Source organism: Phytophthora parasitica (assembly GCF_000247585.1).
Source record: "Phytophthora parasitica INRA-310 unplaced genomic scaffold supercont2.41, whole genome shotgun sequence".
NCBI lineage: Eukaryota > Oomycota > Peronosporomycetes > Peronosporales > Peronosporaceae > Phytophthora > Phytophthora nicotianae.
The window spans coordinates 459218-473081 of NW_008649027.1; the positions used below are offsets into that span (position 1 = coordinate 459218).

At 52.5% G+C, this 13864-nt stretch overlaps 7 protein-coding genes across 11 annotated transcripts in view; 4 read left to right on the forward strand and 3 right to left on the reverse strand.

Moving 5' to 3' along the window:
• Positions 1 to 211: 211 nt before the first annotated feature.
• PPTG_14821 (hypothetical protein) lies at positions 212 to 3805 on the forward strand. The gene has a single exon (XM_008911394.1). The coding sequence runs from the start codon at positions 240 to 242 to the stop codon at positions 3675 to 3677; it is 3438 nt and encodes a 1145-aa protein (XP_008909642.1). The 5' UTR covers positions 212 to 239; the 3' UTR covers positions 3678 to 3805.
• On the reverse strand, positions 3719 to 4993 carry PPTG_14822. Of its 2 annotated transcripts, XM_008911396.1 has the most exons (5): positions 4900 to 4993; positions 4538 to 4612; positions 4412 to 4467; positions 4161 to 4332; positions 3719 to 4089 (listed from the first exon to the last, which is right to left on the reverse strand). In XM_008911396.1, exons 2-5 carry the CDS (start codon positions 4566 to 4568, stop codon positions 3998 to 4000), a joined length of 351 nt encoding a protein of 116 aa, XP_008909644.1. In that variant the 5' UTR covers positions 4569 to 4612; positions 4900 to 4993; the 3' UTR covers positions 3719 to 3997. The 2 variants fall into 2 exon arrangements, with proteins under 2 accessions (XP_008909644.1, XP_008909643.1); XM_008911395.1 differs by having other exon boundaries at positions 4538 to 4993.
• A 150-nt stretch (positions 4994 to 5143) lies between these two features.
• On the forward strand, positions 5144 to 7495 carry PPTG_14823. 2 transcript variants are annotated; one of them, XM_008911398.1, is made up of 7 exons: positions 5144 to 5180; positions 5257 to 5986; positions 6211 to 6268; positions 6353 to 6473; positions 6542 to 6589; positions 6673 to 6812; positions 6878 to 7495. In XM_008911398.1, exons 3-7 carry the CDS (start codon positions 6255 to 6257, stop codon positions 7158 to 7160), a joined length of 606 nt encoding a protein of 201 aa, XP_008909646.1. In that variant the 5' UTR covers positions 5144 to 5180; positions 5257 to 5986; positions 6211 to 6254; the 3' UTR covers positions 7161 to 7495. The 2 variants fall into 2 exon arrangements, with proteins under 2 accessions (XP_008909646.1, XP_008909645.1); XM_008911397.1 differs by having other exon boundaries at positions 5144 to 5986.
• PPTG_14824 (hypothetical protein) lies at positions 7341 to 8536 on the reverse strand. Of its 3 annotated transcripts, none has more exons than XM_008911401.1 (7): positions 8342 to 8536; positions 8213 to 8259; positions 8105 to 8148; positions 7995 to 8039; positions 7855 to 7926; positions 7735 to 7765; positions 7341 to 7671 (listed from the first exon to the last, which is right to left on the reverse strand). In XM_008911401.1, the coding sequence occupies exons 1-6, from the start codon at positions 8505 to 8507 to the stop codon at positions 7741 to 7743; spliced, it is 399 nt and encodes a 132-aa protein (XP_008909649.1). In that variant the 5' UTR covers positions 8508 to 8536; the 3' UTR covers positions 7341 to 7671; positions 7735 to 7740. The 3 variants fall into 3 exon arrangements, with proteins under 3 accessions (XP_008909649.1, XP_008909647.1, XP_008909648.1); XM_008911399.1 differs by having other exon boundaries at positions 7343 to 7671; positions 7848 to 7926; XM_008911400.1 differs by having other exon boundaries at positions 7343 to 7671; positions 7735 to 7926.
• Positions 8537 to 8633: 97 nt separating this feature from the next.
• Positions 8634 to 9672, forward strand: PPTG_14825 (hypothetical protein; the record flags this gene model as incomplete). The annotated part of the gene is made up of 2 exons (XM_008911402.1): positions 8634 to 9539; positions 9571 to 9672. 2 exons carry the CDS (start codon positions 8634 to 8636, stop codon positions 9670 to 9672), a joined length of 1008 nt encoding a protein of 335 aa, XP_008909650.1.
• Positions 9673 to 9822: 150 nt separating this feature from the next.
• Positions 9823 to 11108, reverse strand: PPTG_14826 (hypothetical protein). Its single transcript, XM_008911403.1, has 2 exons — positions 10973 to 11108; positions 9823 to 10900 (listed from the first exon to the last, which is right to left on the reverse strand). Exons 1-2 carry the CDS (start codon positions 11038 to 11040, stop codon positions 9949 to 9951), a joined length of 1020 nt encoding a protein of 339 aa, XP_008909651.1. The 5' UTR covers positions 11041 to 11108; the 3' UTR covers positions 9823 to 9948.
• Positions 11109 to 13405: 2297 nt separating this feature from the next.
• Positions 13406 to 13864, forward strand: part of PPTG_23542 (hypothetical protein) — a gene marked incomplete at both ends in the record, with an annotated part of 1073 nt that continues 614 nt past the window's right edge. The window contains one exon of the mRNA XM_008911404.1: positions 13406 to 13827. Coding sequence (XP_008909652.1) covers positions 13406 to 13827 — 422 coding nt within the window. The remainder of the gene's footprint in view (positions 13828 to 13864) is intronic.

Genomic DNA, 13864 nt, shown 5'->3' on the forward strand with positions numbered 1-13864 from the left:
ACTATATCGACTAACTTAAGCAGAAATGCACATTCTTATCACTAGCAGGGTTTTAATGAACTTGAAGCATCGTATAATGTACTTGCATGGAACTATCTCGTGTGAAGCAAAAAAAGAAGCCATGTACACAAAATTGTAGCCATGTGCACAAAAATAAGTGCACGACAAGCACAATACCGATAGTACCGGTATTTTAGCCAATCACGGATGGCTGTGTTCTAACGTTACCCGCCATCCCCATGGCTCACCCTCCGATCAAGAAGCAGGAGTTCCTGGGTGCCGTGACGCTCGTGTCTTTCTCATCTAATGGATCTCTACTCTACGTCGGCGTAGGTCCAACAGTATTCCTGTACGCCACTGCGACTGGTGAGCTTCTAAGCAAGCACGCCGTGTTGACGCGAGGCATTCTACACGGCTGCGATATCGTCGGACTTCCGGGCTCGAACGAATCATTTGCCGGCGCTTTCTTCGGCCAAAAACGTGTGTCATGTTTCCAGGACCTACCACAGGCTCCTGAAGCTGCTCGCGGGCTTGAGAAGCTTACCGCGCTGGGTATACCAAAAGTATTTTGCGACTGGGTGTTCGACGTGCAGCTACTGACAAATGAATTTGCGTCGGCGGAGAACAAAAAATTACTGGCTGCAGTTGGACTTGCGCACAATTTCGTGCAGATATGGGACCCGGTGCGCAACGATATTCTCCGCAGCGTGCAATGCGCCGAGCGCTGCATTTTGTATGCGTTGGTGTTCCATGGACGATCGTTTGACGACCTGGTAGTTGCTTCTGGTACAGTTTTTCAGCAGATTTTGCTATGGAATCCCATGGAAAACGGCGATAACGAGACGAACATTGCCATCGAGCCGGCTCAACGGCTGCATGCGCACGATGGCGTGCTCTTCAAGCTCACTTGGTCATCGGATGCTCGCTCATTGGCCTCTGTCTCGGACGATCGAACGGTGCAGCTGTGGTCGCACGATGGGGAGACCACAGTTGAACAACTTCACTTATCACGAACATTGACTCGTGCAGAACTGCTCGTGAGTGAATATTCCCCGGTGTTCCGAGCTTGGGGGCACTCAGCTCGCATTTGGGACGTGTCTTTCTGGAAACACGGTGTGGTCACGTCGAGTGAGGATGGCCTTTGCAAGCTTTGGGATCTGGATGGTAATTGTGTCGCCACGCTGCAAGGTCACATGGGGAAGCACGTTTGGCGTGTAGCTGTCCACCCGTTGCTAGAGATGATTGCCTCCGGAGGAGGTGATGGGGCTGTTAAGCTCTGGGACATCACACACCAGCTCATGTCTTCATCTAACGCGCCAGAAGCTGGCGACTTGTGTAGGACTGTTCGTGTCCCTATTGCCACAACGTCCACTGCACCAAAGAAGAAAAAGAGAACTCCATCGTCACACAGTGTGCGCAATATCGTACTCAGTGTTCATGATAATGCTGAGACGGCATTCGTAGCCTCCGAGCACGGTGATATTTTCCGTCTGGACCTGTCGTCGCTCACATCAGAACAATTTTTTACAGTTCCACCAATTGATGATGCTGTAGTTCGAGCACGAACTGGTGGTTTGACGACGTTCACAATGGATTCATCTGGGCGGTTCTTGCTGCTTGGTGACATAACGGGCCGCGTGTATATCGTTGAGGTAGCAACTGGCATTTTGCTGTACTCATGGACTACCCAAGCCAACGTACGAGTCATGAAGATTTGGTGGGACCAGAAAGACGCTCTTTTTATCAGTAGTGCAAGCGGAGTTCTCACTGAGTGGAAACCAAGCGTAGTAGAGGACGGTAAAAACTTGGCATCGCCCTCAATCAAGATGGAGATTGTTGCAACATTCAAGATCCCTGCCAAGAGCTCAGTATCCTCAATTCTGGTCGTTGACCGCTTGGCTACGACAAGAAATATCATTGCAGGTGACGGACATGGTGGCGTGTATGTGTTCCATCGCTCGCTCGTTTCGATGGAAAGCGCTGACAAGGCCAAGGCGGTGCAACCCCCTGCGTTAATACTGAAGAGTGTACATGGGCGTGAACTAGTGGCATCACTTCTGCTTTACGAAGACAGTAAAGACGCTAAGAACCATGAGACTGTTATGCTATCGGGAGGGCACGACGGATATATTTGCTCGTATGCGTTGGAAGCGGACGCAACTGGAGCGTTTACACCTACACAGGTGGGTCGTGAGTCCATCCGAGGAATTTCCACAGTCAAACAACTTTGGTGGAACAGAGCTCCATCTGCCCACGGGAAGACAAAACATGATCTTATGGTTTTCGGATTCCACGCGGCACAAGCTGTTCTGTACAACTTCTCCGCTCAATATCGCCTCTTTAACGTGGAATGCGGTGGTTGGCGCCGACCACACGCACTTTTCACTAGAGCGGGCGAGTATGACTCTGCGTTGCCTTCACACACGTTTGTGTTCACGCCGTCAGCAACTCAGAAGCAGCAGGTTGACATCAAGGTGCATTCGACTCTTCTAAATGAGCTCCACGATACCAAGACCTCGCCGCGTTTTTCCAAGTGTTCACTACACGATCATCACCATGGGCGCATGACGACATGCGTGGCTTTCCTCGGACGTGAGCGCTTGATTACCGCAGCAGAAGACAATAGCCTCATGCTACATCGCCGTCGCGATCACGGTAGAACAAGCTTGCGTTGGGGCAGTGTGGCTACTGGAATTGCCCATACGACTACGGTTCGGGCACTGACAACGTTCCGGCGTACTAACTCGGATGGCATCGAGGAACACGTTGTTCTCTCCGGAGGCGGTAAGCAGCGTTTAAATGTGTGGCTAGTTCGTGGAGAAAGCGATCTACTCCTTCATGTTTGTGGTCAGGAACGTGCCGAGGCGGCTCAAGACCATCGCATTCTCGGGCTCACTACGTTCGCGATGCCCACCGCTTCTGACGCGTATCGACTAGTGGCGGCGTGCAATTCCGAGGGCTCCACTCAGCTATTGCTGCTGGATGTAAACCACGGCAACCTTTTCAAGATTGGGGACTGTCACTTGGCCTCACGAAAGCCCATTCTGTCCTGCGTTGGCTTTCAGGAAGGTGACGATGATGTTGTGATGGCCGGGTTGGCTGTTGGCTCTACAGACGGCTTAGTGACGGTGTGGGACTTTAGCGATTTGCTGAAGGAGATTACATTGCTTCTTCGATCCGATGAAGATCTGGGTCAGTACAAGACGAAGCTTCAGAAAGTGATCGGTGAGTTGCAGCCTAGTGGTAACTACTTGGCGCACGATATGGGAGTGAACTGCATCAATCTCGTATCCTGCAAAAAGAGCAAGGAAGCAGGAAGCCTTGACGTGACTCTTATCAGCGGTGGAGACGACCAGAATTTGAATCTGCGTGAGTTGCAATTTCCAGCATGTCAAATGCTTACTGAAGCTCGGACAGTAAACGCCAGTGGATCAGCTATCAAAGCTGTTGCTTGTGTTGATGCAGAGACCATTTTTGCCGCTGGATATGACCAACGAGTGAGCAAGTGGGGCATTCGTCGCAACGAGAACGGCACCGAGCTGGAATGGCAAGGGGCTGCCTTCTCTGAATGCGCTGATATTGCCGATCTTGCTATTCGACAAATCGAGACTGGAACGGCTGACGAAGTTGTGGTCGTTGGTCAAGGTCTTCAAATGATGCAGTTCCAGCGCGAATAGAGACTCTTGTTTTTGAAACGCTACGTGGTCAGCAAAAAAAACGCAATTAGAGAGTGAATAGAATTGAATGCATTTTTCTGGGTTTTGTTCCTAGGAATATCCACATCGCCAACTCTAGTAGATTGGACCACACGGCAGCAAATACTTCTTGTCGTGCTTGTTATAGAGTCACGGCTTCATTTGCCATTAGCCCCTACTGAAGACGACAGAGCAACACCGCTGTCTCAACACGAATGCGCGACATTGGCTATCTACTATAGCGACGACGAAAAAAATCTTCAACCAAAATCCAGTCCCCACACGCCGATAGCACGTGCAGCCTATTGACCGAAAGTGTTCTCGCCACTGTAGGTGATGTAGAGAAAGCCGTCCACGTCTTTCTGTTCTTCGTAAATGTTCGACATCAAGGCAGCTGAACGAATAAAACCAAAGCAAATTCGAGTAAGTAACCAGCACACTAACTTAATGCAGTGAAAACCGTACCGGTGGGTGGGAGGACGTTGTTGATGAAGATGAAGATGGCCTTTTCGGGGCTCAGTTTGATGCGCTTTCTGATCACGTACACGAACTGACCGACTGTCAGGTCCGCAGGCACCAGGTACTTCTTCTTGTCAATATCCGGGATATCGCTTCGGTCTGCCTTCTCACAAATCACCTGCATCGAAAAATAAAATAAACCCGTTAGCTTATACTTGAAGTAAAACGTATTACTTCAATTCAGAGAGCCCACACACCGGAATTCGGTCGGGGTACTTGGATCTGATTCGCTGAGCCTCAGCTTGACGCTTCTCTGTAAAATCGGCGAAGCAGACGACGTCAGCAAATTCCAGAGCACATCGGAGTCTTCAAAAGCGACGTACCAAACGGGTGTTCCTTCTTGAATGAGCTCATCGTCTGTTTTTCTTCTCGTTGACGATGCTCCGAGTTTAGTTCGTCTGCACCAAGCCAAACGCAGCACACAGTTAGTCTCTTACCGGCCACGAAGGGTCGCTGCACGCTATTAGAACTCCAAATTGGTGTTGCAACCCCCGATAGACACAAAAATCACACGCAAATGCACGTCTGATTCCGAGTGGGCGAGCTAGCTCTACTCTCGCGCTCTCGTTCCGTTAAGCGACTCGAGCGGCGTGGGCTGCTGCTGCGCGACCGACACTCGAACGAACATACACGGAAGTGGCGAGCATGACGCCGCCACCGCCTCGGCATCGATCTGGTTACTTGCCTTCGACGTTTCTTCTCGGCTTCCCCTTTCTGTGTGAAGGGAGACCAAGTCGGAACAATCCAACTAAACCCACCCCTAGGTATAGAAAGCTAATCCATAGCGAATTAGCTCATAATTCGGACTTTGCCACTTGGATGATCGAAATATGTTAGGGTTTTGTATGGATAAGGTTTTCGAGAATTGTACCTAACTCTCTGTCGTGGTCAATAAAATGAGGACGAGCGACCATCACTCTGATTACTTTGAATCAGTGGAGAATCTGCGTCTGCGACGTGTGATAAGTAAGATTTCCAGTTTTAGGTGGAAGCTCTTCTGTTCTCGATATGGGCCTTCGCTGATTGGTAAGCTGATCACTAGGTTGCGGCAGGCTCATAGCAGTGCCTGCGGCTGCGTCGTCTCCTCCGTTGCGTACAACATGGCTGGGGTTGACACATTTGGTGTGGACGCACCCGTATCAACAATGCCGGCAGTGGCTCATGTGTGGTGATGGCATGGGGGGCGTGCTGCTGAAGTCTCGCTGGAGACGTGCGAGGCGAGACCTGAGCGTCGATATTTCGCATCCTATGTCGATTCGCGCATTGGGATCGTTTCAGTTGAGTTTTCGCATGCAGGCCCGCCGTCGTTACCATTACGCACCTCGATTTGAGTCCACTCCCGCTTCCAGCAAACCTGATTCGTTTCTCGGCGCGCAGTAAATTTAGCCAGCCCTCAGCGATCTCGTATTCATGTATAAATGCGAAACTGCCGTGGGTAGCCTGATTCGACACCTTGGCAGGACTTCATTGGTTTTCGTTGGGCAAAGGCGGTAGAATTTCCTTTGTCTGTAAGCGCGGGCGTCTTCAACGTCGTCGGCGATAACATGGCTTGGACTGATGTGGATTGACTTGCGTGTTGTGATGTGTACACCACATCAGTTTCTCAGCGCCACGCTCGGAGAATCGATTGGTTATAATGCTTGAAAAACCTCGAATTATACCTTTATAAAACCTCGGAGCAAAACGGCGGCTCCTTCTTTCTCTCTTGGAAACCCCGCAGCACAACCCAAGACGCTCAGAACGCGCGAGTCGCTTCGTTCTTCTTCTTTTGTGTAGGTGTTTTTGGATGCATGTAGCGCTGATTGCGGCGCAACAGTCCCCCCTCGTTCGATCCTTTCCCGATCCTCGCTCTACCTGGTGTGAACTGCCTGGTCGAAGTGGTTGAATCCTCGATCTTTCTTTGGAATCTAGGACCGACGGAAAGGGGAGAAGGAGGGAGCGCCATATAATGTTGCAGTAGCTCGTTAACTAACCGGATCACTGTTTCGTGCCGCAGATTGAGCGCCTTCACCCGCCGCTTTCTCTCCACGCTCGTTCAAGATGAACCCCGAATAGTATGTGCAGGATCTCATGCGTATAGCTGATTTATTGCTGCTGATTGAAGGCTGGATCGACTGACGCTCGTATCTTGTGTGCAGTGACTACCTCTTTAAGCTGCTGCTGATCGGTGACTCTGGCGTCGGCAAGTCGTGTCTGCTGCTTCGTTTCGCCGACGACACTTACACGGAGAGCTACATCTCGACCATTGGTGTGGACTTTGTAAGTGCCACCATACTTAGATCCAGGTTTTCATCAGGATTGCTGACATGATATCAACTGTTCTGCAGAAAATCCGTACGATCGAGCTGGACGGCAAGACCATCAAGCTCCAGATTGTACGTCTTTCAATAGACTTGTATCACTGCAGTTTTTTTTCTATTCAACTAACCGATGTACCAAATCACGTGTGTGTCTGTAGTGGGACACGGCCGGACAGGAGCGTTTCCGCACGATCACTAGCAGTTACTACCGCGGTGCACACGGCATTATTGTGGTGTACGACGTGACGGACCAGGAGTCATTCAACAATGTGAAACAGTGGCTGCATGAGATCGATAGGTACGTCCGACTTATCGAGAGAAGATCCAAGGAAAAGAGCTGAGTGATATTCCACTGATTTACAGATACGCCTGTGAGAATGTGAACAAGCTGCTGGTCGGTAACAAGAGCGATCTGACTGCCAAGCGCGTCGTGAGCACTGACGCCGCCAAGGAGTTCGCCGAAAGCCTGGGCATTGAATTCCTGGAGACCAGTGCAAAGAACGCTGCCAATGTCGAGAAGGCCTTCATGATGATGGCCGCCCAGATCAAGAAGCGCATGGCCAACGCTCCCGTGGCCCCCAAGGCCGGCGTTAAGCTGACGCCTGGTCAGCAGGTTCCGTCCAATGGCGGGTCGAAGTGCTGCTAAGCAGTGTCGTTTAGTCCTGTTAGCCTCGCGTCGCGCGCTAGTTGATTTTATACTGCAGTTTAGTCCTGGGAGTGTTGTGCTGCGAGGCTCGAGAGGCGTGGCACTCAGAGGTTCAGAACAGGATAACAATCAGGTGTGCGGGGCGCAGGTGAAAAGGCTGTTCGAGGACTCGGTGGACGTTTGGAAAGGAGAATTAGGTTTCGCTGCGCTCCTCTCCTAGGTCTTTCGTTCTCGTTTTTGGCTTGAAAGGAGCGACAACGAATGCTACTTTGGTTAGTTGTGACCCTATACATGGTATATTCTTTCTCTTTTTTACAAGTTGGTGTTGCGTTGCACTCTCTGTGTCGCTTGAAATGTTGAATTCCCCTGTGCTGCAAACTCGTTCATTTCGATGACGGAACTGATCGGGAAAATGCAGCACGGAGCGAGCCTGCAGCGTGGGAGTCCTTGTAGACTAGGAATTCAAATTCGGGCTGCCGCTTTTTATTCTTGATAGACTGCAGGATCCATCCTACGAACGACCATGTTTGAGATGAGAATAATAGCATCAGATATCTTGCGCAATGAAACGTACCCGGGCTTACGAACTTGACCTTGCCACTGCTCTGTTGTTGTTATTGTTTTTTTTTTTTTTCAGCAAGAAATGTTCATTATTAGATCTAGTAAAAGCCTCAACTCGCGGCTTACCTTCAGCACTTTATCTGCCTTGGACCCGTTCAAGTTGGAGCCGACCATGTGTGTGACGCGCGTGGAGGTCAGCGTTGAACTGCAACGCCAATCGTATGAGGAATGTCAAATCAAAATAACGGGCTGATAATTTCCTAGTGAACGTACGCAACGTTGCCACCGTGCTCCTGAACCAATTTCGCCAAGTAATATCTACGAAACAGCAAGATGGTGTTAAAGCGGATAGACAAGTTTGCATCACCTTCACATTCACGTACGAAGATACTTTGCCTGTACGTCCATTGAACACAATTCGGCAGCCCTACAACAACCAGAAGCCAAGTCAGCGGAATTGACTTGCACCGCAATATTTTGTAAAACCACACCTTGAAAATATCGGACTGAGCTGCACGGATCTTCGGTTCCTTTCTATCTGTAGTAATATACAGCAGACGCCAAGTGTGAGCACTGATGTTGCAGTTGCCCTTACAAATTCCAGTACACTTCACACTCACCATGCATCATGCTATCAGCCTGCGCACGGTTCTCGAGAAAAAACTGCTCGCATTTCTTCGCAGCCCAGCGTCTCCTGGTCTCCTCCTCTTCCTCTCGTTGTCGATCGCTCTTCACGCGGCGTTCATTGCGCGTCGTCGGCCCGCTTGGCCCATTCACGGCAAACATCGCGGCTCAAGTTGCTTTTACCGAAAGTGACAATTCAAATTTAGTCCGGTGGACGGGACTATTTTCACAAAAAAAACTGGCAAAATAGTCCCATTGAGTATCCGTGCCACATCAGCAATTTCGAAGATGGAGTTTGTTGGCGGCATGCACGGCTCGGCAGGCGGGCAATTCGCCGCCCCATACGGACAGCCTCACCCTATCCAACAACATCACCCTCAGCAGCAGAGGCTTCCCCGTCAAGCACCGGCGGCGAGCATCGACACGGAACACAACGACATGATTTACGATATTCAGCTGGACTACTATGGCAAGCGCTTGGTTACGTGTTCGTCCGACCGGACATTCCGTGTGTATGACGTATCGAGGGCCATTGTGACAAGTGGAGATAGTGAAGACCTCTCGGCAGCGAAGGACGGACAGGAACCACAACAGGAGCAGCAGCTTCACGCACTGCAGCACGTGGTGCCTCTGGCCGACGACTCGGCGGCCCCCATTCACCGCGTGGCCTGGGCGCACCCCAAATTTGGCGCTGTATTGGCTCTTGCTGCTCAGGATGGCAAGGTATACGTATACCGAGAGGAATTGGTCCAGCAGGGTGCTGGGGGAGTAGCCAATGTAACGGAATGGCGTCTCAAGCACGTGCACGAATTTCACTCACTGGCCGTACTGAGTGTGGCCTGGGCGCCATATGAGTACGGATTGTGTCTGGCTAGTGCATCAGCTGATGGACAAGTGTCGTTCCTTACTCGTATGCGTGAAGGATGGGTGGTGTCGTCGAGCTTCCGCAACTCTGAGGAGGGCATGGGCTGCACGTCTGTGAGCTGGGCGCCCTACAACTCTTTGGGCTCACAGGGGGCTCAAGGGCCTATCCAGCGCGTGGTTACTGGATCGTGTAACCACGCAGTTACTATCTGGCAGTTTATTACGACGCCACAAGAAGATGGCAATCCTGGCAACAGCTACTGGGAAGTTGTGAATACCCCGTTGTACGGACACAATGACTGGGTTCGCGATGTTGTTTGGGCACCGAATGTGGGTATCCCAGCTAACGTGATTGCATCAGGATCGGATGATCACACAGTTCGTGTCTGGACTCAAGATGAAGCTGATGGCGAATGGGCGTCCCATGTTGTGCATACTTTCCGTGCACCAGTGTACCGGTTAAGCTGGTCTCTTACGGGCTCCGTGCTCAGCGTCGCCGCTGGTGATGACGAGGTTACATTCTGGAAGCAGCAGAGCCATCATGAGTGGACGCAGATGTCTTCTGTAACTGACCAAGGTGCAGCTATAATGACGAGCGGCTAGATGCCTGATGTTACCGAGTGCTAGCCCTGTGCTTGGAGTTGCTATCTTCTAAAATTCTTTTGTGCATGTATCCATTCATCATCAGCACACCGCTTTATTAATGCGTGTCATCATCATACGAAACTCCTTAGATCTATTACGACGTATGATAAATGCGCATGGCGTAGGATGCAACGGCTAGCAGCTGAAAGTGTTCGCTGGCGCCATCCACCAGCCTCTTATCGGCCTCAGCAATGCGCAGGCAAATCTTGGCCTTCTGTACATCGTTGAGCTTGTCTAGTGCGAGAACGTCATCATTCAGCTGCCGCAAAATCGTAAGGACTGGGTATCCAGCCAGCAGGATATTCTCGATGTCTGTCTTCATCTTCTCAAAGCTGTTGGAAGCCACCGAGACCCAAAACTGCTGCAGCAGCTCTGGCGGAGCAAGACCAGCCACAGCAATGACATCATCTTGTGACAGCTCATCGTCCCCACAAAGCTGCTTGGCACTTTGAAGGTAGTTAATCGCCTTACGCAAGTCTCCATTCGAGCACTCGAGCAGCGACTCCAGCACCGAATCAGACACATTGACGTGCTCTTCGGAGGCGATGAAGCGCACACGAGATGCCATGGATATCTTTTCCAGTGGCGCAAAGCGGAATTTGGCACAACGCGAGGCCACAGGCTCAATGATGCGACTCACGTAGTTACAGATGAGGCAAAAGCGAGTGACCTTGGAATAATTCTCCATCATGCGACGCAGCGCAGATTGCGCGTCGCCCGTCATGGAATCGGCCTCATCGAGTACGATGATTTTAAAGGGCGGTAGGCCGCTGGCACTGCTGATGGCACCCTGGGCGAAGCTCTTGACCTTCTCGCGTACCACCTTGATACCTCGGTCATCCGACGCGTTCAGCTCCAGGAAGCGGCCGTTCTTGCGGAAGTCCGGGCCAAAGAGTTGGCGCCCCACAGCCACGATCGTGGACGTCTTGCCAGTACCTGGAGGTCCGTAGAACAGCAAGTGGGGTAGCTGTCCATTGGCGATCGACGTTTTGAGCGTGGCTACCACATGCTCCTGGTGCGAGATTTCGTCTACGTTCTTGGGGCGACTAGAGAGCACCAATTATCCTTAGAAACCTGCGCATATTAGGTGGAGATGCGTGGAAAGATGATGCACTTACTACTTCTCCACCCAGGGCAGCACGGGCGCCGGGAGGTTCGTCTTGGACGTCGACGACGAGCTGAACATGATCGCGGAATATGGTTCGTGCCAACAATAGTGTAACCTGAATGTAACCTCGATTTCTAAACCAAGAACTTGGTTTCTTGATGGCTAAGCATTTGTACCAGATGCAACACCGGTAAACCGATATTTTGTTTTGGTAAACTGCCAAGAATACCGGTTTACCGGTCTGACAGTATCTGACATAATGCTGAGGAAAATGACATTTCCCGGTAAAGCAGTATTTTTTTTTTTTACATATACCCGTAGATGCCGGCCAACCGGTTTCTGAAGCCATTAGGCAGTGTCACATGGTACAGTGTCACCGGAGCCTAAACGGTAACGGCTAGTCCTACAAGAGGCGTCACGAGGATCTGGTGGCGCTCTCAACCCACCTCTGCGGAGAGGTACTTGACGTGTGGTACGACCGGTGCGGGTGAAGACGGGTGTCGTTGTAGTGGAGCTCCGCTCGCATCTCCTGCAGAACCGGTCGCTGAGGAGATGATCGAGCCGATTGCAATGTCCATCGTCGAGGAGAAGACACCAGAGCTGGCTTCTCATTCTTCGTTGAGCCCACACGCCGCACTGCTGGCCCAGAGTTCGCATGACAGACAACCAAACGCGGATTCAACAGCTGAGAGACGTGTTCGGTTAAGTGCGAAACGGAGTGAAGAACAAAATAGGCGTTTCCGAACCGGAGAAGAACGGAGAGCCAGCCATTCGTCAATTGTCGCCTCGACACGCAAGTGTTCACGCGACCAAGAAGTTCAACGCTTAGGCGACCAAGAAGTTCAACGCTTAGGCGACCAAGAAGCTCAGAGCTTCCGAGAGGAAGCATCCATGCTGCCAGCGAGAAATTGTTTTAGCGATGAACGAAATCCTTGCGTCCAAGCCTTCACCTCCGGCCCGGAATCCACCACGCGCCTCCTACTCCAACCTCGGTGGACGGACAGTTCGTCTCGAGGCGCCTGACGAACTTGGGAAGGCCCTGTGTACGCGACGCTCGGACGCAATCCCGTACAGAAGGAGGCAGATCAGAGCCCCTTCTTCGACTTGGGCGATGGCATGAAGCGGCCTGCCTGGCAGTCCACTTTGACTTTTCTCCTGCCCGACCAGCGCCTCGCTGACGTTCCTGCGCCCATGCGTGAGCACATCGACGTGCTTTACTGGATCCCCTACTAGCGTCTGGCGGGACAATCTAGCGAACGAGCTCCTGGAGCATCCGCTGCTTTCTGTGTTTCGATACGCCCGATTTACACAGTACTTCGCGACCATTCCCCGGAATGATCAGAAGTTTGTACGGCGGACCTCGGAAGTCCACCTGTGCGGTCAGGTCGTCGCCTACGTGCGGCGTCTACTATTTCACTCGTGGACGACATCGGCCTCCTACAAGCGCCTGGCTCTAGCTGCATCTGTTTGGTGGTAATACACCCCCGACACGGAACCTGATGAACCGCATCACCCGCTCCACTCTCAAGACGACGTGGACCTAATGCCATACGACGAACTACCGGACCTGCACGCGCCGGATACGCAACGCCCTATTGGCCAGCAGCCTCCTCAGGGTGGCGCTCGGAACACTGCTGCAAGCCAGGCTCAGTCGGCGCTGACCTCTCGAGCCAGACGCTCCATCTCGCCCTGCTCCAGGAGCAACGGGCAACGAATTTGGCGCTTCAATCCCAATTGACGTCGATGTCGACGGCCATTGCCTCTCTTCAGCGTCAGACACTGCCGACAACCGCCCAGGGACCTGGATCCCGTGACCCGGCGGCCTCAGAGGTCGTCCCCCGGGAACCGGGACCCGCGGGTCAATTTCAATGGTCCCCTTCGTGTGAGATTGATCAGCCACGATCCCCCAGGGGGTATTTGCGCAGCCATGGGTATGTGAGCTCCGAGTTCGAACGGCAGGGTCGATCTGGTGAACGAGGCGGGCCACGGCTGCACCCCCGTCACTCTCGAACGCAACGGCGCCACAGTCAGTCTCGCTCCCTGCGCCAGGCGAGTCACGCCCGATCCCGCAGCCCGCGTGCTCATACGAGTGTGTATAGGCAACACTCCCGATCACGGTCGCGTTTACGATCCCAGCCCCGTCGGCGCCGCTCCCGCTCCGCCAGGCGGAGCCACAGCCAGCGTTGACACCGTTCACGACCCCCCCCCCCCCGACCGTACGGCCCAGGGCCATCTCCCTACCGGCAACAACCTTTTTCAGCCTACCTCAAGTGACCTGGCCGTTCACATCGCGGCTCGAGTTGGACCAAGACAGCCGGTTGGCTTGGCAGGTACGGATGACTTCTTTCGATTTTCTAACATGTGCCCCCACGATAAAGTCTGCTCCATCCTCCGGCGCGAACGATTACGAGGCCGTTACCGGGCTTCCAAAATCACCGCGAAGATGCTGTTTTCGGTGGATTTCTTCAGTAGGCCGTTCGACCACTTTCTGTCGTCTGACGACTCCGGCGGCTTCCGCCACGAGAGGACTGTGTTCCGCGACGACGCTCAATGGGGCGGGCCTGAGCCTGCCCCGAGCACTACCATCCGTAGCGCGGGACAACTGCACCAGGTGCTTTACGTGCTCCAGGACGCAGCGTCCTTGTGGTACCCGGAGTGCCTCGCGGCCGTCTTCCGTGTCATCCATGGTGATACCGTTCAGAACGTTCCCACCACGGCCCCAACCCTGCTACTCACGGCGATGTGTAACCTGTACCAAGCCGTGTTCTATGAGATTTACGATGATATCCGTTATGGCGTGGATCTGAGGGATTTAAGCACCCGGGCTGCACGCATATTGCACCGGACTTTCCAGGCGTACCAACAGTACGTGGTGTGGTGGAGTGGGATTCGCAAAATCGCG

Excerpts from the sequence above, each read along its gene's own strand:
- PPTG_14821 (XM_008911394.1), top strand. The coding sequence starts at position 240 with ATGGCTCACCCTCCGATCAAGAAGCAGGAGTTCCTGGGTGCCGTGACG.
- PPTG_14822 (XM_008911396.1), bottom strand. The coding sequence starts at position 4,568 with ATGAGCTCATTCAAGAAGGAACACCCGTTTG. Across the intron at positions 4,333-4,411 it reads AGTACCCCGACCGAATTCCG|GTGATTTGTGAGAAGGCAGA; the intron begins GTGTGTGGGCTC and ends TTTTCGATGCAG. Across the intron at positions 4,090-4,160 it reads CAACGTCCTCCCACCCACCG|CTGCCTTGATGTCGAACATT; the intron begins GTACGGTTTTCA and ends TTATTCGTTCAG.
- PPTG_14823 (XM_008911397.1), top strand. Across the intron at positions 6,590-6,672 it reads AGACCATCAAGCTCCAGATT|TGGGACACGGCCGGACAGGA; the intron begins GTACGTCTTTCA and ends GTGTGTCTGTAG. Across the intron at positions 6,813-6,877 it reads TGGCTGCATGAGATCGATAG|ATACGCCTGTGAGAATGTGA; the intron begins GTACGTCCGACT and ends ACTGATTTACAG.
- PPTG_14824 (XM_008911399.1), bottom strand. The coding sequence starts at position 8,507 with ATGTTTGCCGTGAATGGGCCAAGCGGGCCGACGACGCGCAATGAACGC. Across the intron at positions 8,149-8,212 it reads CTCAGTCCGATATTTTCAAG|GGCTGCCGAATTGTGTTCAA; the intron begins GTGTGGTTTTAC and ends TGGTTGTTGTAG. Across the intron at positions 7,927-7,994 it reads GAGCACGGTGGCAACGTTGC|TTCAACGCTGACCTCCACGC; the intron begins GTACGTTCACTA and ends TTGGCGTTGCAG.
- PPTG_14826 (XM_008911403.1), bottom strand. The coding sequence starts at position 11,040 with ATGTTCAGCTCGTCGTCGACGTCCAAGACGAACCTCCCGGCGCCCGTG. Across the intron at positions 10,901-10,972 it reads CTGCCCTGGGTGGAGAAGTA|TCGCCCCAAGAACGTAGACG; the intron begins GTAAGTGCATCA and ends GGTGCTCTCTAG.